The 27720-nt window shown below is 39.1% G+C and overlaps 1 protein-coding gene across 2 annotated transcripts; it reads left to right on the forward strand.

The window, feature by feature from the left end:
- Positions 1-1367: 1367 nt before the first annotated feature.
- On the forward strand, positions 1368-27361 carry LOC135935648 (E3 ubiquitin-protein ligase goliath-like). Of its 2 annotated transcripts, XM_065478132.1 has the most exons (11): positions 1368-1726; positions 3819-4127; positions 17127-17259; positions 17363-17431; positions 21058-21175; positions 21608-21679; positions 22163-22245; positions 23271-23367; positions 24553-24723; positions 25370-25463; positions 26514-27361. In XM_065478132.1, the coding sequence occupies exons 1-11, from the start codon at positions 1564-1566 to the stop codon at positions 26678-26680; spliced, it is 1476 nt and encodes a 491-aa protein (XP_065334204.1). In that variant the 5' UTR covers positions 1368-1563; the 3' UTR covers positions 26681-27361. The 2 variants fall into 2 exon arrangements, with proteins under 2 accessions (XP_065334204.1, XP_065334206.1); XM_065478134.1 differs by lacking the exon at positions 17363-17431.
- The last annotated feature ends 359 nt before the right edge of the window (positions 27362-27720 follow it).

Genomic DNA, 27720 nt, shown 5'->3' on the forward strand with positions numbered 1-27720 from the left:
CAAATGGGAATTTAAAAAAAAAATGTTCACAGAAGAGGAAATTTTGACCACTCGTCCAACCGCAAATTTTAGATTTTCACATGGGCAAAATGGAATAAATTCGTAAAGTAGTAGTAGTAAAAAACAGTGGTGAAAAAATCCGGGTGGTATAAGGAAATGCAACCCTGCGCCCCAAAGGGTGGGTTTTTCTGAACTTGACCGGCATTGTGGGTCACGTCGGGTTCTCAAAGGAAGAAAATTGTATTTTGTTTTTCCATTATTAATATTTTTGGTGTAGATAGAAAATATAAATAAATAACCAACAATTTTCTTTAAAAAATGTTTCTGGTTTTATCCCGACTTACGTATAAATTTATAAGATTTTTACCGTACAATTGCTACATTTTGACATGCATAGACACGGAAAAACAGCCTATATAATAAAAACCATAAATTATTGATTAATTTCGCATAAAGAGATTAGAAAAAATTAGGAATAAACAGGCATAAAGATGAATATTTTAATTTAAAAATAAAATTTGACACAATTTCTTCCACAATAAAATTTTTGTGATATTTGCGTGGAGTTGGGATTTCCCAGGAAGTTGTTTTATCGTTTTGGGTTTTTCTAAAAAAAAAATTAGAACAATTTCCCGGGACTAGGCTGAACCCGGGAAATCATTTTCGGGAAAAGGTACACTCGGGACACGAAAATAATCCCGATGGACGCAGGAATTGGAAGGTAAATCACACGGTTGAAATCAGGGTTTGCCAATTTTGCAATGCACAAAAATGCACCACGGTTTTTTTGCGCAAAAACCCTGCTGAAAAAACAACCAGATTTGGGTTTTCCGCACTTTTTCCGAATTTAACCACCTAAAAAGTCCGAAATTTTGGGAAAATACGAAGGGTGTTAGTATTTTTTTGTATTTTGTTGAAGTTTTTTAATGATTTTGTAAAAATACCTTTTTTTGGTTATCCGTCATAAAAAATACATGTAATTAAAAAATACCCGCAAAAACAGTCTATTTTTCCGAAAAAAATGCGGATTTTTGCGAACCTGGTTGAAATAGAGAACTTACCACGCACGTTATAATTTTTATTTTGTTAAATTTCCTGAATTAAGAGAAAGGGGTTCAATTTTTATGGGGTGCATGGACTTTTCAATGATAACAAAAATCTTTCAAAATTAATTAAAGACATTTCCTGGGCTCTGAAAATAGGAGGAACCGTAAAAAATACGACGTACTATATATATATATATATATTACGTTCGAATTGGGATTCGAAATTCGAACGGTGGCGCTGGGGCGCGTAGTTGTCGGTGGAGGGGGAGCGCAACCGCGTTCGGTGCTCACGTGCTGGTGCAGCGGAGCAGCGAGCGGCTGGAAGCGAGCGGGCGTCAGTCGTCAGTCTTGAGTGGAGAGCGAGAGCGGTTAGCCAGGTCGAAAGCGTGTCCAGCCCGAGTCGATCGGGGGGATCGGTGCGGCCGAGAGCTCGAATCGTGTGTCCAGGGTGCAGAGCGCGCGAGTTGTGGGCCTGGCGGAGCGCGCGGCCGAGTCGCTGGAGGCGCAGCAAGAGAGGATGAGGAGGGCCGGCGAGGCCCTCAGCGAGGGTGGCACGGCCCTCTGCCGCAGACTCACCCTCACGGTCGCCGTGCTGCTGCTGCTCTCCGGCAGGGCCTTCGCAGACTGGGGCTACGAGGAGATCGAGTACACCATGGCCGTCCTCAACGCCTCCTATCCAGGTCACTAAAACCACCCCTTTCGCAATTTTTAAATTTTTTTAATTTTTAGGGGTCAAATTGAGCCCTTTTAATTTGTATTTGTTTTATTTCCTGAATTTTATTTTTCGAGACGAATAAAAATCTTTAAAAAATATTTTATTAAAATTTCTTGCCTCCGAAATTATGATATTTCATAAAAATAAACTGCTTTTTGAACCGATTTACGTGAAAAAATAATTTCAGTTAGTTTGAATTACCCAAATTAATTTTTTTCTAATTGTTATTTTAACATATTAAAAAAGAGATTTAATTTTGCACGTTAATTCACCTTTAAATCTGTTTAAACCCTCAGTTTTGGCCAAATTCAACGTATTTACAGGCGAAAATATTTTCAACCCCCCACCCCTACAGCTAAATGTCTTAACAATCAGTCACTTGAACTAGTTGTGGCGTTGAAATTGACCCAAATATTTTTTTTACTTTTTAGCAAATTTTAGTAGTAATTTTTGCTGCTTCAAAAAATTAATTATTTTAATTTTGACCTCTAAAGTTAGACTTACAGACAGTAATTTATATTTTTATGCTCCTGAATTTCTTTTAAGACTCCTGAGTTAATCTTAAAACCCTTTCAAAATGCAAAAAAGTTTAAATGAATTTTGCACTGTTAATTATAATTTTATTAAATTAGAAAAATTCTTTTAGAAACCTGGTGGCTCTAAAAAAATAATTTTAATGAAAGATAAAATTTAACTGTTTATTTTTTTATTTTGTTTGCTTCAAATACAATTTTAAAAATTAAAATCCACTAATTGAGGATTTAGCGAATGTATGTTCTTTTTTTTCGAGAGATCGCACGACGCAGTTGACGCATATAAGAACGAAAAAGATCATTCCGCGGGCTTTGATTGGCAAGCAATCTCCTTGTTCAGCTCTACGCAACAAATTTAACAAATAACGAGACGCATTGGCAGAACTTTGCACGCTTAGCAACTGGAAAATTGTCCTAGCTCCTTCGTTTGGGTGGGCAAGAGATACTCGAAAGTATTATCCCTTTTAAAAAAAGCAATCAAGTTAATGGTTTGTTGACAAATTGACGATCTAACCGGTGTTTCTAATTATGACTATGATTTCCTTTCTTCACATCGGCATTTTACAAACGAAAGGGAGGCGAGACCATTATATTTCCCAAATATTGAAGTCGTAATTATTTGTTTTGTGTTTATTGGCCCATATTTAGTTATCATAGAAAGACACAAAAGACTCTAAAATCTTATCTTGAGCATTCTTCAAAATTTAAAATCGTAAACTCCATACGGAACAATAAAAATGACGAGGAACTTTTATTGCAGAAAGACAAACATTGAAATTGGTGAAATTGGATGACTTTTTTCTTGGCTAGACATTACAAAAAATAAATTCATTCAACTACATTTTCTTTATTTTGTTTTAGAAGAATTGTTTTTATTTTTCCTTTTCCAGTTTGCAGTAAAAATTATTAAAAATTAAATTATAACTCGTCTGTAATTTTTTAAGGTTTTTTATAAGTAGTCTATCTAGGAAAAATTAATTTATTTTCCACCAGTAAATTTCATCGATGTTGAGTTTTTAAAATATTTTCCCTTTTTTCACTATAAAATAATAAATCTACAAAACTTCAGCGGGGGCCAGATGCGCGATAAAATTGGTTCCAACTGCGCAGATCCAAGATGGCGTCTGAATGTGGGAAGCAAAAAGCTCTCTTTGGATTGCCGTACGAGTGTCAAGAGTTTGTTTTTACGATCCAAAAGACACAATTAGTATAGAGTAATGCAAATTATGTCACAATATTGAGACGAAAACTTGCTTCTTTTCGCGCATTTATTTTCACGTGACCGTTTTTCGCGCCATGCTCCACAGGACGCCATATCTGCGCGTCGCACGAATCTGGCCCCCGGTGCAAAACTTAAAATGATTTTCCGCTGCAAAGATTTCACAAATCAAAATGAAAACTTTTGTCGAATAATTTTACAGTAGCTATAAATTTAATTTTGTACAGCAAAAAATCCTCCCTTTCGTGATTTTCTTATAAAATGTCTTATGATTTAATTTTTTTATTATAATTTTTGCGTTGCAGGTTCGGTGGAGAAGCCGGCCGAGTTGGGCAAGTTCAGCGAGGGCCACATTGCCGCGACGACGGGCGTGTTGGTGCACGTGCAGAGCGGCAACAACACGAGCGGCGCCGACCACGCGTGCCAGCTGCCGCTGCGGGCCTCCACGGCCAACGGCCAGCTTCCGCAGGAGCCGTGGATCGCGCTCATCCGACGCGGACAGTGCTCCTACGACCAGAAGGTGGACAACGCCTTCAAGAGCAATGCCTCCGCCGTGCTCATCTTCAACGACCGAGAGTCGCCGGTCCTGCAGAAGATGCGCGTTTCAACTCACAGTGAGTGCGGTTTTTCTTTAAAACATATATATAAATCGCGCAAACATGGCGGCTGCTAGCGTCCAAAGCCTGAATTTTATATTTTTGAACGTCTGGTTTATTTTATTTTAGTCTAGGTTTTTACATTTAATTAAAACAAGCCCTGTTGGCACATTAGGGGCGTCCCCTTGAAATTTTAATTGGAAAATTTTCGAATTTTTAGCATCAAAGTCGATTTGCTCAGCATTTATTTTAATTTCTATTTTCAATTTAATAACAAAACGAGCCTAATTAAAATAAACTGGCTTAATGAGCATGTTAAAATCACCTTTCTTTTGCTAACTGAGCAATTTCTAACAGCGGTGAACTTCTTTTTAAATTATTTTTGGCTAGTTGCGAGCGAGAAAACAGAGTGTTTGCGCGCCTGGGCTTGAGCGAGAGCTGCAGAGTTTGTTGTGTCAGCCTTGGATTTGCACCAAGCGCATGCTAGCATTTATCCACCTAAAAATAAGCCAGCCATAGGGTTGCCACGCCACCAGAAAACCAAATTCCGGAAAATAAAAAACTAATTAATGAAAATAAATAAATTTAAACTAAAAATCTGACATAGATCATCTTCTTCTTGTATTTTATTATTTTTTCGCACAAAATATCAGCGAAAATTATAAAAAAAATTAATAAATCTTCAGCGAATTATTTTAAATACCAGAACATATTTTTAAAACCTTCGATTTTGGAGTTTTGTGTCGGTTTGTGTGTTGGCAAAGGCTTAGCGGCAGCTGAGGGCCAGCAGGCAGCATCCTTCCGCTAAAAATAACAGAGCGAACGAGCGCGAGCGAAAGAGCAGAAGAAGAGGAAGAAGTAAACACGCTCGGCGCCTCTCTTTCTCTCTTTATTTCTTGTTCGCGGGAAGCGACGAAAATTGATTAAATATAAAATGCGACCTGAATTCAGCGACCTGACGCAATTTCCCTTTTCGACGCAACCTTGCGTCGAGTTGTGTTATACAATCGCCTTGAAAACGCCAGTCAGCCGCTTTTCTCTCTCTGCACTCTGCAGGCAGGCAGGCAGGCAGGCAGGCAATTGTGCTCTGCTCCCGCGACACGCTCCACGGCACCAAACCGGCAATTTCACTCGGATTTCTATACACCTTCGCTTTTCAAACGATTATTGTCTTTGATTGCTTTTCATTACATCGCCAGACACCTTGAAATACTTTTTGCTGCTCATTTCTGGACTGGGCACTCTTCTATGGTATGGCCGTCACATTTTAATTATCGAATGCAGTTTGTTGTGCAATTAATTTTTTTCGTGGCCGATATGGAAGATTTGTCAAAAATTCAGCGCTGTTTTGACCTTAAAAAATTAAAATTGATTAATATGAGTCATTATCTTGGAATAATTAAAAGGAATGCTAATTCGAGGTCTCAGCCGCGAGATTTAAGGCAACGGCAGGTCATTTTCACCGGTGGCTGGCGAGGCTGAAAAAATGTTTTAGTGCTTTTAAGACAGAAAGGCCAAAAAATATTTTTTTTCCTGTATTTTTTTACCCTTTTTCACCGTTGGCTGGCGCAGCTTAGCCAGATTTACGCCGGCTGGCGGCTGCTCACGTGACTAAAAAAAATTTCTCGGCTGAAATTGGAAAATTTTAATATGTTTATCAAAAATTCAGGGTTTTTGTAAACTAAAATTTTTTTTAAATTGATTAAAATGAGTCATTGTGTTATAAAAATCAAAGGAATGCTAATTAGAGGACTCAGCCGCAAGATTTGAGGTGGCGGCTGACGGCTGGCTCGGCTGAAAATATTTTAAAACGTGAAGTTTGAAACGCTTAACGACTTGAAAGGCCGGAAAACATTTTTCTCCTGCATTTTTTTAATTTTTGACTTTTTTCCCCGACGGCTAAAGTGGCTGGCGCAGCTGAGCCAGATTCACGGTGGCTGGCGGCTATACCCACTTGACCAAAAATTTGCAGTAATTTTTTACTTGGCCGAAATTGGAAGGTTCAGGGCTGTTTTAACCTCCAAAAATTTTAAATTTGTTAAAATTCGTCATATGATCTTAGAAAATTTAAAAGGAATGCAAATTAGAGGTCTCAGCAGCGAGATTTAATGCGATGGTTGGCCATTTTCTCCGGTGGCTGGTGGGATAGAAAAAGTTTTTAACGTGAATTTTTTTGGTGCTGAAAAGCCCGAAGAGCTGGAAAACATTTTTTCTCCTGAATTTTTTTATTTTAACCCTTTTTCATCAGATTCACGGTGGCTGGCCACATGACCAAATATTTGCAATTATTTTTTTCTTAAATTTGTCAAAAGTTCAGGGCTGTTTTTACCCAAAAAATTTTTAAATTCGTTAAAATTAGTCATATGATCTTAGAAAATTTAAAAGGAGAGCTTTGCAGAGTCTCAGCCGCGAGATTTAAGGCGACGGCTGGTCTTCTTCACCACGGCTGGCGAGGCTGCAAATTTTCAAACGCGAAGTTTTAGTGCTTAACGGCACGAAGAGCTAGAAAACATTTTTTTGTCTCCTGCAACTTATAATTTTTGGCCCTTTTTTACCGGCGGCTGGCGGCTGCTCACGTGACAAAAAGTTTGCCGGCTGGCTAAAACCTCTAAAAGCGTATTTTTCTGCAAATTTAGAAATAATCTAACTTTCTTTAAATATAAAAATTTAAAAAAAATCTGTCCAAAAAATTAAATTTTGCATTTTCTAGAAGAAAAATATCCAGCTTTTCCTTTTTCTGGAAAGCGACGAGCTGAAACAAAAGGGATTTTTCACGGGTGGCGCATTCGAGTTGAAAGACCTCGTTAGCCGTCGTGCAGGCTCTTCTCTGCTCCTTCTCGCGTTCAATCCGGCGAACGAGAGAGTACAGTAATAGTTGCGCTGCAGAGAGCGAGAGAGAGAGAGAGAGAGAATGGAAAAGGTCGCGTGCGGCGAGGTCGCGCGCGCTTTGCTTTTCGCTTCCTAGTCGCGCCCCTGCGTGCTGTGTGACGCGAGCGCGCTCGCGATCCCAACAATCCTTCCTGCCTGCTCATCTCTCGCGTAGGCCAAGACGCGCGCAATTTTGCCAATTGATGCAAATAAATCGTGACTCTATTATTTTATCCGTGCGTCGGGTTTGACCTCAGATGCAGTAAATTATTGATGTGTATCAGAGTGGAAGATATATCATCCAACGCGGCGCTGCCAAGGAAATGATATTGTTACGTGGGAATCCCGCCTCACAATGAGATGAATCACCCACATATGCAGATAAATATGGAAAAGTTTATTCTGACTAAGCAGTGAGAGTAAATTTATCTGGATTTGTTTATTTTATTTTTTGTGAAGACACTCAATTATATATTTTCTTGGCGTAGAATTCTCAAAATAAATTCTCTTCTCTTTTTTTCTTTTTTTCCTCGAAAAAAAAAACATGGATGGAAAATAATGGAATATTTTTGCTCTTATTTAACAATTTTGGAAATTTTTAAGACTATTAAAAGTCCAAAAATTTGTTTCTTTTAATTTTAAAATTTTATTTCCAAATTTTGACAGTATTTTATGCATTCTACTAATTTAAAAATATCATTTTTTAATAGATTTCTGCGTTTTTCTGTATAATATGTGAATTAAAATTAAAGAAACAATGCCAGATTCTTGGTTTTCCCCCGTTTTGGAAATTTAATGGCTTATCTTGCCTATTTATAATGAAATAGCAAAGGAAAAGGATATCCTCTGGACACAAAACGCACGTCGTTCAAACCACAAATTTTAATTTTGCAAGTTTAAAATGGTTACGTCCCTTCGGTGCTTGCGAACTTGTTGCCTTTGGTGTGTCCTATCGTGCGTTGATTTTAACCAGATTACATAATTTACACGGCCAATTGGCCGCAGTGGCGGGGCTTCTTCCCTTTAAGCGCGTCGCGCGAGAGGCTTCAAAGTCGCGGCGTCACACCAACGACGGGAAAGAAACAATAATAATTTATTTGCAAAAACGAGATAAGAAATGAAGCAGCTGCGGAGAAACAATAATAGCTTTTATCAATTATTATTATAAATACACACTATCTCGAAGCAAGTTTGCAACTCGATCTCATCGCTGCCGATGGAGGAAAGTGCGAGCGGGAGGCGATATAATTTTTTTTCGTGTGTGTTTGTTTGAGTCTCGAACAGCTGTGTGCGCCGAGTGAGGACGGAAATAGCGGCAGAACAATGCATATGTGTGTGCCCTCCGTCGCGATTTCGATTTTTTTTTCAGCCCCACGTGGCGACCACCCCCGCAGAGCACCTCAAGGCCCGAACGGTGCATAATCAAAGAACAAAAAATAAATGAAAATAACAAACCGTTTCAACGCAGCAAAATTAAAAGGACAAAATGGACAATTGTCAAATTATTTTTTTGTATCCTTTCGGCAAGTTAAAAAATCAGTCTCTAGCTTACAAATATTGTTGTTTTTAATATTCAAAAAACGATTTCTTGGAACTGTGAAAGTCAACAATCGGTTTCAAGGGCTTGGGAATTATTTTCTAGGCCAAAAACGCCCTTCTCCGTTGCGGCTAGAAAATGTTTTTGTCCGCACGGACCTTGAGGAAGCAATTAACGAGACGTTTTTGACACCGAAAAACAGAATCCTGTGTATAAGATAAATAAGTGACGTCACACGTGCACGGACCACGTGACGTCATTGTCTAATCTAAAGCGCAGAAGATCCAGTGCTGAAATCACCTTGACGCGTTCGGCGTTCATTTATTTTAATTTTTCGGAAAGGAAATACGTGCGTTTTGCACTTTCGATGGCGCGAGCGGCGAGCGTCCGTCCATTATTTGGCATTCGACGCGCGCGGCGGAGAAAGCAGTGCGAGCTGAATGCAAATCGTGCCGGAATCGGAAGGGGACAGGCAACAAAAAATACGATGTGTGTGTGTGAAATATAATAACGCACGCTGGCTGCTTCCTCGTCGTGACTCCTGCCAAGAAAACCACTAACTGCGCTGGAACCATCGCGAAAATAAGAATTTCTGGCTTTCTGGAGAATTTTCGTACTGTCAACAACGATTTTACGGCTGGATTTCTTAGATGTTTTTTTTAGTGATAAAGAATGATAGTGAATTTCTCCGCAAAATCCTTTAACACACATATAGAACTTAATTTTGGGTATTTTTTCTTTTTCCCGAAAAACTTTAATGTTCTCGCTAACGGCCAGTTGAAATTTTCAGACGAATTCTGTGCGAAAATAGTGAATTTCAGATAAATTTGCTCAATAGGAAAAAACTAAATTTAATCAGCTTCCTGAATTTAGTCAGTTTTTGACGCTTCTATCAACTGGTTAATTTTAATCAGGCCAAACACAGACCACTTTCGAAATTCTGCAATTTTTTAAAAATATACAAAATATGTTTCAAGACTCAAAAGTACTATTGTTACCTCCCTACTATTAAATTTTCATAACTTTTCTCACCCCGGAATTGCTCAATTAATTTCCTTTGTTAAAAAAAGAGGGCGTACCCGGTAAAATTTGAAATTTTCTGGCACTTTGTTTCCAATTTAAAAGTAAAAATACCGCTAACAATATTGTAATGTATTCATTTTCCGCTAGCGAGTTCAAAGGTTTCACATGATGTCCTCCTAATCGAGTTACAACCAACTCAAGTCCTTTTAAGCACAAAAGAGCATCTGCCCGCGTTCGTTCTTGTTTACCGCTCTTGCAAATAATATGTACAACTCACAGTAATAAGCTCTCGCGTGTCGTCCAATTTTATTATTTTTTTTTTGCATACGCGAGAGAGTGCGGTAAAAAGCCCCGCAAAATGTTGCTGGCAAAAGTCGCCGAGCTGGCAGATAGCGAAGCCGGAGGAAATCGAATAAGCTCGCGATCGATTCGGCCCGCGCGCAGCGCTCTGCTTTTGCAACAATATCTCTCTTTTCTCAGCGAATGAGCCAACAATCCAGGAAGAATTAAATAAGACACACGGCCTGCTCGAGACGAGACGAAACAATTGTTTCCGCCGACACGCACACTGCAGCAACACGCGGACGGACGGACGAACACTTTTCCTCACGAAACATGCCAGACCAACGCGATGAATTTACAGTTACCAGTTGCGACACTTTTTTTTTAAAGAACACAAAAATAATTTGGGTTATTTAGAAATAACATCAAATTTTTTATTTTTTATAATTTATTCTTTTAAAATGGATTTATTTTTGAGGGGTTTATCTTGAATTTGGTATAATTTTAGGATAAATACCGGCAAAGACCGTATATATAAAGAATATTTATATTATTAACAAAATAGGTATAAAAATTATCTTACCTAAAAATACATTTTTGCGGGATGTCACCCTGATTCAGATTTTAAAATATAAACACTGAAAATTAAGCTGTAATTTATCAACGGGAGCCGGATTCACGCGACGCGCAGATATGGCGGGAAAGTTACAAAACGTAAAATGAAATCGTCTTGGAAAATTTATTATGAAATATTTTTGTCGTTATTTCTTTACTAACAGCTGATTTGATGGCACATCAGGCTAATGGAAATGTAACAAAATACGCGGGAATGAAATTATTAGGTCAGCACGCCTTTTTTCGACTCTTCTGATTGGCCGCTGGACTGTCTCCTGATTGGCCTCAAATTTTTCGACGACATATTGACTTCTGACCGGCGGGAACCAACACAGATCGCAACCCGGACCCCGGTGTTATTTATAATAATAATTTTAAAATTACAAAATCCTTCATTATCGGATAGATAACAACTATTTCTAATATAAAAAAACCCCCGTACAGTACAGTACACAATCGGTGATTTCCTTATTACGGCGTAAAATACGCTCATAAAAAATTGTTTTTCCTGATTCTGATTCGATGGCTCATTGTTGAAAAAAAGAGGATTGGAAATTCCGAAGAAAGACGCACTGGACGTCAGCTGCTGCGTTTTTTCTTCTTCTTATCACCGCGGCGACCTTGCCGCGTAGAGGCCGTTTTAATGTATTATTGGTGATGATTCCCCCGTCGATAAGGCGCCGTTTTAAAAGAAATAGGGGCCGAAAGCGTGAAATGAATTCGGCAAAATGTGTGTCAGCAGAATAAAAGCGTTATTGGCAAACGCATCCTCGGCAACGCGCAGCGTTTCCCACGCGAGAAGGCGCAACACTCTCGTTTTCTCGCAATTACGCGTTTGTTTTCAGTTGTATGTATAATATTGAGTCAGAAGGAAAGCATTTGAAATGCAAACAAAGCCGCTCTTTTGTCCCCGCTGGAATGTTTTTTGATAAAATCGTCGCAGACGCGCAGTTTGTCAATTCTTACCCGCGAAATTTTTATTTTTACAACTGTTAAAATTTGATTCCCTCTCAAAACAGAAGAAATTTATGAAAATTTGAATAAAAAAAACTTGCGCAAGGAAGTAAAATTTCAATATTTTATCAAAATTCATCAAAATGTATGACTAACTCCTCTCTAGGAAATTAATTTTCATGAATTTGTTGGTTGTAGGACTAAATCAATCATTTTTTAAGGGTTGCTCGTTACATTGAATATGAAAATAATTTGTAACAAAAGTTGAACTATGTGTTTCACACAAGTTTTGAATTTTCCGAGTATTTCGACCTCGTCCAAAAGCGGAAAACTTAAAATGTTGCGGTTAAAATCATTTTTAAAGGGAACATTTTGAAAGCTTGAAAGGAGAACTGAGGTTTTAAAGCTAATCCCATTTTTTTGCTAGCGTCTAGCTAATTTAATCGTTTTTTCGACGCTCATAACAGAATTTCATTAAAAAATGAAGTTGGGTTTGAAGCACTTTAAAAAATTTCTTTAATTTCCAGGGAATCCGCAGTATGGAAAATTAAATTTTTTATAATCTTTTTCAACAAATGGGCACATCAGGGGGCATTTCCTGAGTGCCCTGATGCCTTCCAAAGGGTCAAATCGCACATTTTCCGAAAGCTCTTGACTTGGCTGTTCCAACGGAGTGAAAATCGTGCAGATGGAACAAATACAGAGCCCGTCAGGCGTCGCTAAAATGGCTAGAAAATGCAAATTGAACGATATCGACCACTCGAGGGCCACCCTGACGCCAGGGTTCGATTTTTACTTGTTTCTGACGCCAGGGGTGCCCCAAAATTTGCACCGTTTATGCCAAACCTGTTTAATATGCGTCGGAAATGTCTGGAAGCTTCGTATTAATTTTTTAAATAGCTGGAAAATAACAAGACTTTAATTTAAAAGCCATAAAATGCCTAAATTCAATTTTCATTAAAAATTACCAGCTGTTTGAATCAGATTTCCAATTTATAAATTTTGCTGCCCTCATTTGGTGTCCCAATTTTTTTTAAAAATTTCCGCCGACCGGCGTTTCGATCGCGTTGGGCCGGAAAAGCGCAGGTAGGGTTGCATAGGAAATGAGTGTGACACACTTTCGGCCTGTCGGGCGCCAACAACAAACTGTGCAATCGCTAGGCAACGCGCCGGGGAGCGAATCGAATCGAATCTGCTGCTGCTGCTGCTTGTAGTCGAAAAGCAGCCTGGCAGGCTGGAAAAGCGGCGCTATATTTGCTTCGAGCCCGAGTGTCGAAGGCCGATTTGTTGTTTCTTTCTTTCTTCGAAGGCATTCATCTGGCCGCGTTAATTGCGCGCGCCGATCGCCAAGGTTTTTGCAAATAAGCGCCTGCCTCGCTCGCACTCGTGCTGAGATTGCGATGCAAACGAACGCGCTCAAAGCCAGCTTTTCCCCGCTATCTGCACAAACAGACGAAAACTCTTCCGTCGGCACGTCCCCGACATGTGCCAAAGTGTTGCCAAAATTTTATTTTTGATGAAAACTACATCGAAGCAAATTAATTTTGTTTGTTTCTATAAAAAAGGGAAGAAAATTGAGCATATTATTAAAAATTTTAGATGAATTTTCTCAGCTTAAACTCATTGAAATAAAATATAAACTGAATTTAGGCATCTTTCTGGATTTTTAAATCGGTTAATAAATTTTAAATTTAAGTCTAGTCAGTTTTAAAGCTATTTTGAAAATTAATAAGAATCTTCCAGACATTTCCGACGCATATTAAACATGTTTGGCATAAACGGTGCAAATTTTGGGGCACCCCTGGCGTCAGAAACAAGTAAAAATCGAACCCTGGCGTCAGGGTGGCCCTCGAGTGGTCGATATCGTTCAATTCGCATTTTCTAGCCATTTTAGCGACGCCTGACGGGCTCTGTATTTGTTCCATCTGCACGATTTTCACTCCGTTGGAACAGCCAAGTCAAGAGCTTTCGGAAAATGTCTAATTTGACCCTTTGGAAGGCATCAGGGGACTCAGGAAATGCCCCCTGATGTGCCCATTTGTTGAAAAAGATTCTAAAAAATTTAATTTTCACTACTGCGGATTCCCTGAAACTTAAAGGAATTTTTTAAAGTGCTTCAAACCCAGCTTAATTTTTTCTAAATTTAATTTAACAGTTTTTGTAGCTTAACAAACTTTTTAAAAAATACTCCAAATTTTTTTATGACCCGTGAATTTTACTTCAAAAAAAAAAAATTAAACAGATACTTCCTTCAAAACTGATGACTTCCGAAATTAATTCCCTAAACAAAACAGCTCTCCTCTCATGAAGCAGCGAACAATTATTATGATAAAAAGGGGGGAAGCGGAAACCACGAATTTCCGTCAGTCTCGATAATTCTGCGTCTTGTTTCTCAACACTCAACACTGGCGGAGGAGGCATCGCTGATTCGAAATTGGCGATTTGGAGTTGTCGGAGCGGATCGCGAGTAATTAGCAGGAGCGCGCGTCGAGAGTCAAAGAACCCGCGACCAGCTGCATTCTCTGGAGCGAGCAGCGGAAGGAGCAGCGTGATTCCGCCGCCACCACCGCCGCCGCACAACGACCGCTCTTTCACGAAATACGAACACACGACCAGCCAAAATTAGCAGACACTCGATCCGAGCAGGAAAATTAAACGCCAATTTCGCAGAAATTCGATTCCGAAGAAAAAAATAATGAAAGGATGAAATATCAGAAGCAGAAAACGATACTTTATATCTTTGAAGGAAAATTCTTGTATGTATAATTATAATTTTTTTAAGTAAATCAAATTAACTAATTGTTTCTTGTAAATCAAATTTATTCTTTTGCTCTGGTTAATGCGATCTGTCTTGGTTCCCGCCGGTCAGAAAAAATGGAGGCTTTCAAGGTGCTTAAATTAACTTTATTATAGTTGTTTGAATATTCATCCATTTTGAAGCAGCGCAGTAAACTTGTGCGCATGTTAAGCATACGCAGTATGTTCAGATCGCTTCTTTATCTCACAGGGAGGCCAAACCGCATCACTTGCGCATGCGTGACCCAATTTAAAACCTTCTGCGCAGTCGCAATTCTCACCGGGGTCTGAGTTGCGATCTGTGTTTGGTTCTTGCCGGTCAGAAGTGAATATGGCGTCGAAATAATGGAGGCCAATCAGGAGACAATCCAGTGGCTAATCAGAAGCGTCGAAAAAGAGGCGTGCCGACCTAATAATTTCATTCCCGCGTATTTTGTTAAATTTCCATTGGCCTGATGAGGCCAATTACCGGGCTAATCAGCTGTTACTAAAAAAAACAACAAAAATATTCATCGTGCTGAAGCTATTTCCGTGATAAGTTTTCATTTACGTTTGTAACTTTCCCGCTGTACTCTACCAGACGCCATTTCTTCGTGTCGCGTGAATCCGGAGTTCCGGACCCCGGTGCATATCATCTTTTTTGTTCTTTCGAAAATGACAGATACTAATTGAAGCGTGACCAATGTATAACGATCGATATTCTTTTAATTTTGATAAATTGGAAACGACAGATAGAAGTTATTATGCAATTCCAGGACCTTGCAAATTACTGCGACATTTACACAAAACTTTAGCCCTTTAATCGCTTCAAGGTTTTGCTCTTCATGAGCGTCATCGAGGCGAAGAATGAGATCTGCAGGCTAATTCCCAGTTCAAACAATGTGTGTTCGTTCGATTGTTTAGTCAAGGAGAGAGAGTGAGGAACGTGACTTTGTTCTCTGCGACGCTTTTCGTCCACTTTCCGCGAGGGCGACTGACACACACGTGTGCAAATTAATATATAGGGAGAAGACCCGCCGGGAGCAGAGCACGTGCGCAGAAACGATACGCGATGATTTGCAAGTGTTGGCGATTTCAAAGGATTCGACTTTGAAAAACGTGAATTCCCTCGTGTCTCGCTCACGTTTCAAAACGAACACACACGTTCGCGCTTGTAACACGGGAAATGCGGAGTTTTCATGCCTTTGTAACGGGATTTTGTTTGAAAATTGGCTCTGAAGGGACTTTAAATCGGAAACATTGTTTTTTCATCAAACTATATTTTTTATTTTTTGCTTCTTAGTTAGGTAAGGGATTTTCTCCGTAAATTTAAGAAATTTCAAACTGCCTGGCTTTGTTGAATAGAACTTTAACTTTTTCTAAGATATTTTTCTTAGATGTAAATTTGATCAGCTTTTTGAATATTCTAGCACTCAAAGCTGCTGAATTCGTTTGATTTTCATTGTTGTTTAAAATCAGAAACATTTTGTAAATCGAGAACAGAATTATCAAGACTTTAGAAGCTTTTACAGCATTAGAAAGTCTATAAAACTCTTGATTTGAACGTCCATAAAGCTCATAAACCACAAATTATCAAAAATTTACAGTTGAATTTAGTTTAAATTCCAATTTGTCCCCTTTTTAAGAATTCCTAGAAAAATGAGGAAAAACAACACGCCAAAAATTATCGTATTTCTCTGTATTTAGAGATCGGCTTTTCCGCAATGTCTCGAAACTCGAAACTTTCGCTGGTGATAAGCAAAATGAGGCGTTAGTAATTATCGCTGCTGTTTTCCGTCTATTGCAAAAATACAAAAAAAAAAACTAATAGTATTTCGGTGTCGGTGACAAAACTCTAACGAAGCAGCTGTGACGAGTAATAAAAAAAGAGGCGTTGTTCATTTTTATCTGCGTCTCGATAACAAAGGCAATTAAATTCTTCACTCTTATTTTCTTATCTCGAACGTGTGTGTATGTGATGTGTGTTATTCGGGCGAGCGGGTAAAATGAGTTCATTGAATCGCGCGTAGCATTTTCAAATATTCAGGAGACACAGAGACGCGCGTGCCTATATCCATTATTAGATCGATCGCGTGTGCTGGTCGAACATAAAATCCAATAAAAAAAAATAAGCGAAAGGATATTCGTTGGCTGAGGCGGACGAGGATTTCCTAGTTTGTGCGCTGAATCCGAAAAAGGTTTGCAGAGAGGCCCAAGGACGCCCGTCCCACTTGTTTGCCGTCGCGATTATCGCACTTTTCGTGTCTGCGTCTGCCTGCATAGTCGTCGTCACCGGCAGCGAGCTAGCCGCCCGGATTATCGCAACGCCCAGCCCTTTACAAGCACCGTTTTTAGCAAAAATATGATTAAAAAATCTTTCGACTGAATTATGATAGTTAAAATAAATTAAACTGGAAATTATTATTTTTCTATAGATCCTAGAACTATTTTTATAAGGATAAACGCTCTATTTTATTTATTTTTTATTTATTCGCATGATAAAAATTTTGTAAGATGTATTAACAGCTTAAATTCGTACCGATAAATGGCATTTTTCAATTTAAGTTCAAACTTGAAGACAATATTAACTATAGAGAATTTTCAATATTAAGAAAAAAAATTAAAATTAATGCAGAAACATGTTCAATCCGGCTCAAAATTAATTTAAAAACAAAACAATTATGATTTTAGTTGGTTTCAAGGTAAATAAATAATTAATTTTAACAAATTTCCACACAAATACTTCAAAATAAATTAAAAAACGTCGATCCCAAACTTTCAAAAACACCTTTTTATCTCAAGGTCAATAGAACATTTATTTATAAAAGAAAATTAATCAAATAACAGTGTTATAGTATCAAAATATTTTCGTTCTCTCACTCAGTTATTCCGATAATTTTCAAGGACATCGGAAAATTCCTAAAATAAAAGCGATTAATTATGAAACTAATTGATTTTTCCAGGAGACATCAGCGCCGTGTTCACGTACCTGTGGAAGGGCGAGTCGCTGGCGCAGAGGGTGGACAACGGCACCAGGGTGATGCTCAGCATCGGCGTCGGCAGCTTCTGCAGCCGCCCTTACAGCAGCATCAACCGGTAATTCTCAATTCTAATCGAGCCCCTATAATAAATTAAGACACTCAGAAGTGTCTCCATGATACATTGTAAATAAAAACTAAACTTGAAACTGGATGCACAGCCACCCGGCGCACATCCTGCCCACCTTATGCGACGCTCGCAAGTCGAGCGCAAATTGCTACATTCTCGTGTGAGTTTTTTCGCCCCAGACATCAGTAGAAAATCGCCAGAATTACGCTTGTTCACTAAACTGCTCCCCCGAAACCGCTAAAATCCAACTACCTCTGTAGAAAAATAATTTTCTTAATATTAAGAATTTTTTTATAATAATTCAAGACCGTCTTTGACGAAGGTTCTGAGCCCACCAATCGATTCTTGAGGGTCGAATTGGGTAAAGTGGATATTTTTTTCCGACCAAAAAGTGCGGAGCAATGTGCGAACTTTTTCCCGCCAAAACAATTTGAAATTATGTATGAGAGCTGCGCATGCGTGAGAGCTGGTTTGAGCACTCTTACAGAGAGACCGCCCGTACGAATGAATTCTTTGTCAGATCCAGCCAGCTCTCACGCATGCGCAGTTCTCGCATATTGTTTTGGCGGGAAAAAAGGTTCACACGTTGCGCTGGACTTTTTGGTCGGAAAAATATCGAAAATACCTAATTCGACCCTCAAGAATCGATTGGTGAGCTCAGAAACTTCGTCAAAGACGTTCTTTAAGAGAAAATTACCGAAAAATATGTCAAAATCATGAAAACTAAGAAGAGAATCGTCTTCTCACAATTTAAACTATTTAAAATTAAATAAAATTGATTGATTTCTCTTGTCAATTGTGTCCAGTGGAAGAGAGAAAAGAATTGTTGGCGTCGTTTGTCGCGAGGCATATAGTATTCCAGCAGGCAAAGCGCCTTATATAACAATTTTATTCGACGCGCGCGCGAGTGTGAGTGTGAGTATATCCAATTTTACTTTCACCGCCGGCTTTCTCCGACGACGCATCGCCGTTCCCCTGCTCCTCGGAGGCCCGCGAGTGCATTCAGTCGCCGCGCGGTGATTTGCATGAAAATTAATTTGTTCAATGTATCGCACTCTCGCAGCGATTACTCCGCCGAAACGCCAATTTTGCGCCTTTCCCGTCCGCTTGCCGCCAAGTGAAATAATTGCTAGAAATTTTTGTAGGCTAATTTTAACATATTTATGCAGAATTTTTTTCAAATGCAGTTTTCCTTAATTATTTGATTGAGTAAAATTTTTAAAACCATTTTGGGCTTTTTCAGATAATTTAAAATATTTTCTAAAGGGTTAATTCCAAACAAAGTTCAATTCTAGAGGTCAATATAACCTACACATTTTAAAAACGAATTTATATTTCCATTTTTTTTTTGGAAAATATTGGATTATTTTTAGAATTTTATTTTAATTTTTTAAGTTTTTTATCCAAAAATTGGAAAAATGGTGCTTAATTAGAAAATGTCATTGAATAAATTTTTAAATTATAATTTTTTTTAATTTTAACACGACAAACCGAATCCAAAAATGCAGGAAGCAGACATTTTGTCTGTCTGCAAATTTTTTCGCAGACAAAAACTGCTCTTTCCCGTAATAAGCAATTAAATTAATTAAAAAAATCCGCAATTACAACAAGAAGCGACGAGACAGCTGACAATAACCCTTTTTCTCACAGCTGTCCAGGTTGAACCGTATTCTTTTTCCGTACACATGTGTATTTCTTGAAAATGGTTGTCGCGCAAGAAGTGGCATATGCGGGCAGGTGCGTTATCGTCGGCGTGGAAATTATTCAAAGCAGCTGGCTGGCGAGCAGGAACAAGAGCGCGCAAGCAAGGTCGCAGGTTCGCGGAAGCACTCGCGAGCTCGAATGTGGGTCTGCCCGCGCGATACACTCTCGCGACCTTCCAAAGGTGCCGGCCCGATCAAGGCTCGACTGCAATTTTGGGCACGAAATAAAAAATAAATAACTACGCCCAGTCGGTCGCATGCGAAATGGGTTTAATCCTGTGTAAAATAATTACAGCAGCAGAGGCACTCTCGCTTGTCAAAAAATGAAAAAGGATAGTTTTAAAACAAAAGCAGCAGCCCCAGCAGCGTCTGTTGCCACGCCAAATCCAAGTGAAGGCCCTTCCTCCTCTCCGCCAATCGATAATAAATGGGACGAAATTTGAGCGACAACCTCCGCTTGAAAATTTAATTAAATTATTAAGATAAACACTCCCAATTTTTCACACATTTTTGTTTTTAAAGCTATTTAATTGTTTTGTTAACAAACTTTTTTATTTATCTAAAGTAAAAATTGCAAATTAAAAACATTTTTTATTAAAAATATAAGTCAGTTGCAATAAAGCTCTAATTCCGTTTTTTCCTAATTTTATTTTTATTTTTCTCCTCTCTGCGAATCAATAATGAATTTTGAAAACCAAATTCTGCTTCGGAAGTTAATGTAAATAATTGAAAACACTCCAAATATATTATAAATTATAATTTTTAAAGATATTGTTCTTTTAACGAAATGGTTTATTTAATAAAAAAATAAAAATCAATCACTAAAAAGTTAAAATCCCGTTTTTTCAAATTTTTTTAAAATATTTTCTCCACTCCGCGAATTGATACTAAATGGGACGAATTTTGAGCGCAACCTCGGCTTGAAAAATGAAATTAAAAAATTTAAAACACTAAATATTCAGTTGTCAACGCTTCTTAATTGTTTATAAACGAAATTTTTATTTATTAAAAATAAAATCAACCCCAAAAGAGCTAAAATTCAGTTTTTCCAATTTTAAATATATTTTTTCACAATATAATTTCTTTCTGTGCTCAACTAGAGTTGTGTGAAGTTGGCGTGGCGTATGTGAGCAGCCGCAGCGCATTGCTGGCCTTATTTTGTGCACTTTAATCAATATTCCACTCGGGCTGGATCGCTCAGCACTCGCGCGCACGTTGGGAAACAAACGCAAACAAATCTGCATAAAGCAGCGCGTAGTTTTAACACTACAATTATTATAAACACGCACCATTTTCCATAGCGGCGGCGGCGGCGGCGGCGGCTTGTTGCCAAACCTTTGTCTTCCTGCTTGCCATCCGAAAAATGTAAATTATGAATTGAAATCCGATACGGATCCTTTATTTGTACACAAAGCACAACGCGCTTATTGTTTGGATGGATTTATTCAGGTGTGATAATTAATTGTTTTCGCTTCATTTGTTACCGAAACGATTAAATGAAATGGAGAGGGACTGTTCTAATTGCTGATTTTCATGCAAATTTCTATTCAATTTCAGGAATTGGGATTTTAGTCGCTCTCAGACATGAAAGTGGGGATAATTATGATTTTTTTAAAACACTTTTAAGGCTCAAAAAATAAAAAAACTTCGATTTTGACTGTTTAAATTAGTTTGTAATTAAAACCAGCGGGGGCCAGATTCGTGGGACGCGCAGATATGGCGTCCTGTGGAGTATGGCGCGAAAAACGGTCACGTAAAAACGCACGAAAAGAAGCAAGTTTTGGCCAATATTGTGACGCATAATTTGCACTTAACAAATTGTGTCTTTTGGATCGTAAAAACAAACTCTTGAAACTCGTAAGGCAATCCAAGAGAGCTTTTTGCTTCCCACATCAAGACGCCATCTTGGATCTGCGCAGTGGGAACCAATTTTATCGCACATCTGGCCCCCGCTGATTAAAACTAATTAAAATTGTTGCTGCTGTATTATAGGATTGTAGAAATTGTAAACACGCTAATTTTAATCCAAATAACCAAATTCGTGCTAACAAATTTCTAACAAAATTCTCATTTTTCGAACCAGGACGTCGGTGTTGTTCGTGTCGATCTCGTTCATCGTGCTGATGATCATTTCGTTGACCTGGCTCGTCTTCTACTACGTGCAGCGCTTCAGGTACATCCACGCCAAGGACCGACTGGCGGTGAGTTTCTTTCAATTTCAATTCCATCGCGCATCGATTGTCCGCGCGCGCCCCGCGCGTGAATCGATTTCCGCAGTCTCTGCGTCACGCCGCCCCAGTCGCTGTGCATTCACGCCACCCCGTGCCTCACATGCACCAATTCGGTCACGTTTTCAATTGTTAATGTACTTCTTGCCTTCAGCCACAATGACTAAAATTAAAAAAAAACCACAATCTTCAACATGCGGTTAATTTATTCTAATTATAGTTATTTAGTAATACAATTATTGCACGTAACAACAAGATCGAGATTCACGATCAGGTTTTTCTTCTATCCATTCTTGTCACGCTAAAGGATATAAAATAAAGTGTAAACAGATATATCACAACCTTCCTCTACAATAAAAAGTTAATTTTATCGTTTGATTTGTATTTTTTTTCTTTTCTCCGCAGCGGCGATTGTGCAGCGCAGCCAAGAAGGCGCTGTCCAAGATCCCAACGAAGAACATCCACTCAGAAGACAAAGTAAGCCAAAACTGAAAGTCAAAATTGCCGTAAATACACCAGTTTGAAGCCGCAAACAGATGGCGCCACCGTATATTTTCGTAGTAAATTAAATTTTATGGCTTTTCCGCTGCGATTTCAGAATTAATCCTGTTCCTGTGCATTCTTCACTTAATTTGCTTACTTTTGACGTGCTGAAAACCAAAATCAGTCCAGCCATTCGCCTTAGGATCGTTGGAAAATATTTTTTATTCCAAAAAATAGTTTTCCGACGATTCTACGGTGATTGGCCAAACCGATTTTGGTTTTCAGCACGTCAAAAGAAATTTTATTAAGTGAAGAATGCCCAGCAGAAGGATTAATTCTGAAATCGCAGCGCAAATGCCTTAAAATTAAATACATTACAAAAGTATACGATGGCGCCATCTGTTGGAAACTTGGAAGACCAAAAACCTTCATTTTCCTCCCCTCTTTGCCCTTTTCTGATTTTCCTTTGAATTGCAGGAGATCGAGGGTGAAGGCGAGTGCTGTGCCATCTGCATCGAGCCTTACAAAGTGTCCGACGTGATCCGGATTCTTCCGTGCAGGTAAGCCCGTAGGCAACCGGCGCCTCTTCACTGCTCGCCCGGTTGCATAAAAAACTGTGCGCGCAGGGTCAACAACTTTCGGACCTGGCCGTTCGTTCCGCCGTTTTTGCTCTCGCCGCAGGGTAAACGAACGCCTCTTCCGTTTCTTTTCTCGCGATTTTCATCAGCCGCTCACTCGAGTAGCGACCGTGAAATTTCGTTTGCACGGTTACTTTTAATTATTTATCTCATTAGCAATTTAATTTCGAGAGTTTGCAGTGCTTGAAGGAACTGCACAATTCTAAATAATTTATTACCTTTGGATTAAATATTCTAAATTGAGGTAAAAGGCTACAATTTTCCCAGATTTAACGTTCTGAGAAATTCGGCGCTAAAGTTTCCAGGCTAATCAAGAGGTTAGCACTGTCTCCCTATTTAAAAATCGCGATTTATTACGCCAAATTGCAATTTTACGTTAAAATTACCACACAGTTGAACAGATTGCTATGAGATGAATCAAAATTTTTAAAAAGGAACTGTTGTCATAATAAATTCCATGGAGCTTTAAATGCAAGACCCACTTTTAACTCTATTTGCCTTTTCCTTGCAAGGAAAAAAATATTTTTTTATCTCTAAAGACAGCTATCTTTTAATTTAGAACCAAACTGGAGCAATTTTAAACTAAACTTCCCCATCAGAAATCCAAGATGAACACTTTCCCTTTTTCCTAAGGTGTGAAACACAATTTCTTCCTAGGATTTTCACACCTAGCATGAAAACAACAATTATAATTCTTGTTTACACTTCGTGCATCGAAACCCTTCGGAACGAGTTTATTCCGGGACGTACGCGAGTGAAGCTGGTATTGCGCAATTGTCGGTCGAAATTAAGGAAATTGAGTTAGGTTTAATGCGTTTTGCGGCGCGCGAAGGTCTCGGACGCACTTTTGCGACTTTGAGCCGCCTATTCTCGTGGCGTGGCGTGGTTCCACGCAGCCTCCTGCCTAATTCTTTTTGCTAATTGGCTGGCTCCTCTTTTGTCCGCAGACACGAGTTCCACAAGCCGTGCATCGACCCGTGGCTGCTCGAGCACCGCACGTGCCCCATGTGCAAGATGGACATCCTCAAGTTCTACGGATACAATGTGAGCCGACCTCCAGCCACCAGCCACCCCACGGGCTGTCAAATCTAGACACGCTCTTTGCTCTTACAAAAGCACGCGCGCAATCTAATTATTCTCTTTCCTCTTGCGATGAGAGACGCAAATAAACAAAGGCTTTTTGAAAAAAACAGACAATTCAGTATAAAAAGGCGAAAGGAGAACGCATGGAATTGTTCACAATGGCAGGATTATTAGATTATAAATTTTTATTTCTTTATTTAAACCGGTTTATTATTACAAATGGCGCCACTAATCATTTTAATATTAAAACCTGCTTGGTTTCAAGTTTCTGTGGTGATTGTTCAGCCGAATTCTGGCTAAAAGAAATTTTTCACGCCAAAAATGCACAGCAGCAGGAGTGAATCTAAAAAAACGGGTCTAAAAGTTGTATTTTGACGGCGGTGCCATCTATTGACGGCTTTAAACGCTCGGCTATTTCGCAAAAGGTCAATATGCAAAAGTACAATTAATTCCACGTTTTAGGACCAAATAAACTCTGCTCAAAATGGGCTTTTGTTAAAAAAAAAACCCCCAATAAATGGCGCCACCATTAATTTAGAAGTTGATTTATTCATAGCTTGACGGTTTTTGGGTATTTTCACGTCTAAAATGTCAGCGAATATGAATTAAATCTGGATTTTCCTGCAAATTAAGCTTAAAATTGTGGAAAATCAGTGGTAATTTGAAAATTTAAATTTCACAGCCATTAAAATTTACTCGACCTTTCTTTCTCATTCTGTTTCTTGCAGTACACCGGAATTTGGTCTAGATTCTAGCCGATTTTTCGCGTAACTCAAGTTTTGCGAAACAACAATCCGAGAAATTGGCTTTAAAATGGCTTCTCCAATAAGGTGTAACAGTTTCTTTTTTGTAGAGTTTGTTTTCCACGGTAAATAAGCTAATTTTTCATTAATTTTACTCAATCGAAGTGTTTCGCCATATTTTCATAAGCCTCTATTGTGTCAAAAATCAATCAAAAAAAATTATTTCAACGTTCTAAAATGTCTCAGAATTAATTTTAATAACATAAATACAATGAGAAATCAATTTTGCTTAATTTTCAGCAAAAAAATAAACCCAGCAAAATCATGTTGGCTTCGACCCACCTTTTTTTACGTGTATTTTAGCAAAATTTCGATCCAAACTGACTTTGTATTTATTTTTCAGTTCACGGGCAGCCAAGAGAGCATTCTGCAGATCGAGGTGGAGGAGCCGACGCGAGCGGAGGCGGCTGCCGCCTCCGCGTCGGCGACGGCGGGGGCGGAGAGCGGCGCAGGGGCGTCCGGGGGCGGGCGGCAGGCGCGCGGCAGCGTCGGCACGGTGACCATCGACCCGCAGGTAGCGCTGCACCACCTCGCATGACCAACACCAGCCTAACCCCCTGCACCACCACCACTCCACCCCCGTGTTGTAACTGTATAACACCCCCACACGCACCCCCACAGACTCGTATTTTATATTTTTCACATAAGACTGCTGCTCAGCTGCTTTTGCTTCGCGCCGATCGAGAGAAAGAAAGTGTCTGCGCGGTCGCTATAATTATAAACTCTAGTTTATTTTTTAATTGATCCTCGTACGTCTCTCTCATACGCTGTTTTTTGTACGTCGCACCGGGATGCTCTGCGGCTCATTTTTACCATTTATCTACATATAGTTTAACTTCAGGATTGAAAATTCTGATTTATATATTTTTTTAAGAAAATTCGTATTGGAAATTGAGACAGCATCCCTCTGTCCGACAGTCCGACCGACACCCATGGTGCCATACACAGCTTTAGGGCACTGTTTTTTTTTTCCTTTGTATATTTTTCATTTCGTTTCAATGTGATTTAGCCGTTAAGCCAGTGTGTACAAAGAATAAAACGCTTTGGTTGTAGCACGCTTCGTTTTTGTTTCGTTTTGTCACTTTCTTGTTGGGTTTTGGGGGCTATCGGGGTTTATACCAGCCAGCGCCACCTGAACCTGACGCCGCGTGTCCTTTCAGTCGGCGGCGTGCCTCGACAGGGCGGAGCTCGTCGACGAGCAGCCTACCAGCAGCTCGGCCCTGCCGCCTCACCCTGACGCGGAGCACACCAAAGGTAAATACTTCCATCCGCGCCTGACCCACTTTAACACCGATTATAATTAAATTAATGACTCGGCTGTTTGTTCGAGAGTCTGTTACTCCGGGGCAATAAGCAGGCCTTGAATTCTGTGTACATAATCGCGGCCAATTTATTCATTAGAGTTGTTTTGCTGAGGTAATTTAATTATATAATTGGTGTTTGTCCATTCAAAATAGTTGTTTACCCTGAAATTCACTTCCCCTTTCATTTATTTTCGTCAGGACATGCCATTCTTTTTAATACCTTATCAATCATGATTTATTTTTACCTGAAAGGATCCTTTTTATTTGCAAATTATTCAGATTTAAAGCCAGAACCCTGATATCCACTTTCCCTCCCAGATATACCTTCCTTTTTCAACCAAACAAACTGAAAATAATTCTTTGTTCCTTACTATATAAGTTGTTGGCAACCTTTTCGTTCTCCACAAAATTCCCTTTTGACTTATTCTAGACCTTTACTGGATACCTTCTCCTCTTTACCTTTTCCATATGCTCAAAATGGCACTTTTTAAATTCAGGTTTGACACACATTTGCCAAAAAATTGACTTTTCTCGAACCCGTTATTTCCCTTGAAACTTAACAGCCACCTTATCTACCTCCCCTTCACCTGAGGTTCCCATTTTTCAACTGATCTGTATTTACATTCTCCCCTTACTTCAGCTGTCACCAAATTTCCATTTGTTCCACCTTTCTATTTAAAAATTGCAAATATAAAAGATCCTGTCATGTGAAAAATAGATCATGACTGGAAAAATGGGAAGAATAAAAATTCCCATTTCCTTGAACGTCACTGATTGAAAGGTATAATATATTCCCTCCCCTCTCTCAATTGCAACCTGACTGTTACCCTCCTCTTTTTCTAAATATCTTACTTTAAACTGATTTTCTTTGACTTTTAGTTAATTCATCATTTCAACCTTTCTCACCCTCCCCTAGTTTCCTAGATGCCATATCTCCTCTCTTATTTTAATCTTTTTTCACCCGAATCTACAGATTTCTCACGGATTGTGTTTCCTTCAGGCGAGACGAGCAAGGTGGTGGCGGAGGAGAGCGAGCGGGTGGCCCCTGAGCAGCAGCAGCAGCAGCAGCAGGTGGAGGAGACGCTGGTGGTGCCGTTCGCCAGCACCGCGGCGCAGATCGACGAGCAGAGCAGCAAAGCGAGCAAGGCAGAGCAGCCCAACGAGTGAGGAGCAAAAAAAAAGAGCATTCCGACCCTCCGCCGCCACGACCTCTTTTTTAGTTTGCTTGCAGGTCTCTAGTTTCGCTCTTTTTACCTTGATTTACGAAGATTATACGTGCAACACTCAAATTGATTTTACCGCGTCGAAATGAAAATTCGGTTTCTCATCGCTGCAAGACTGAACGAAAGTAGTTTTTTGTTTGTGCAACCGCCGCACGGCTGCTCATCCGTGCTGATTTTGTGAGATATAATTATGAGAAAGAGACTCGAGAATAAATAAGTGATATCTACGTATGTACGGTTAAAAAACAGAAAAAATTAATTAATAAATAAATAAATGATGTAATTTTTACTCAACTCACCGAACAATATTTGTAGCCGGAAAGTGTAACACGACCCCACTCTGGATTTGAATCAAACCGCAACCGCCCGCCAGTTCGTTGTTTGAAAATAAAAAAGCTATTTTTAAGAATACACGAGACACACGTGTGCGAGAGTAAATGGTCTTCTTATATATGCGATATGGAATTGATGGAAAACGATGAAGACTAGTCAGCAGCATCTAATATTATGTAATAATGTTTTGTGTAATCTCTCGCGTTATTCAAATTGACTCAAAATTGTTCCGCCTATTATTTGTAGCTACTAAACACGTGAAAATAAACGAAAGCTATGGATCAAAATTGTACTATTTAGGTATTTTTCTTCAAGATGATTCCCTGGAAGAGGAAGGACGGAAGGACACCCTCCTGCTGCTCTATTTAATTCTAAAAATAGAAACAAATCGTGTTTGTTTTCAGTTCAGAAGGAAAATTTCTTGAAACAAGATTTTTTAAAGTTACGAAGGGGAAAGAACTCGAACCCTGACGTCAGGGTATTTGTTTAACGAAGCCTAATGGGCTCTGTATTGGTTCGATTTGCAAGATCTGCACACCCTTGGAACAGCCAAGTCAAGATCTTTCAGAATTTGTGCCATTTGACCCTTTGGAAGCCGTCAGGGCGCTTAAGAATGAGATTTTGGCTACGTCAGGGCGTTACCTGAGTACT

This window comes from Cloeon dipterum, chromosome 2 (assembly GCF_949628265.1).
Source record: "Cloeon dipterum chromosome 2, ieCloDipt1.1, whole genome shotgun sequence".
Lineage (NCBI taxonomy): Eukaryota > Metazoa > Arthropoda > Insecta > Ephemeroptera > Baetidae > Cloeon > Cloeon dipterum.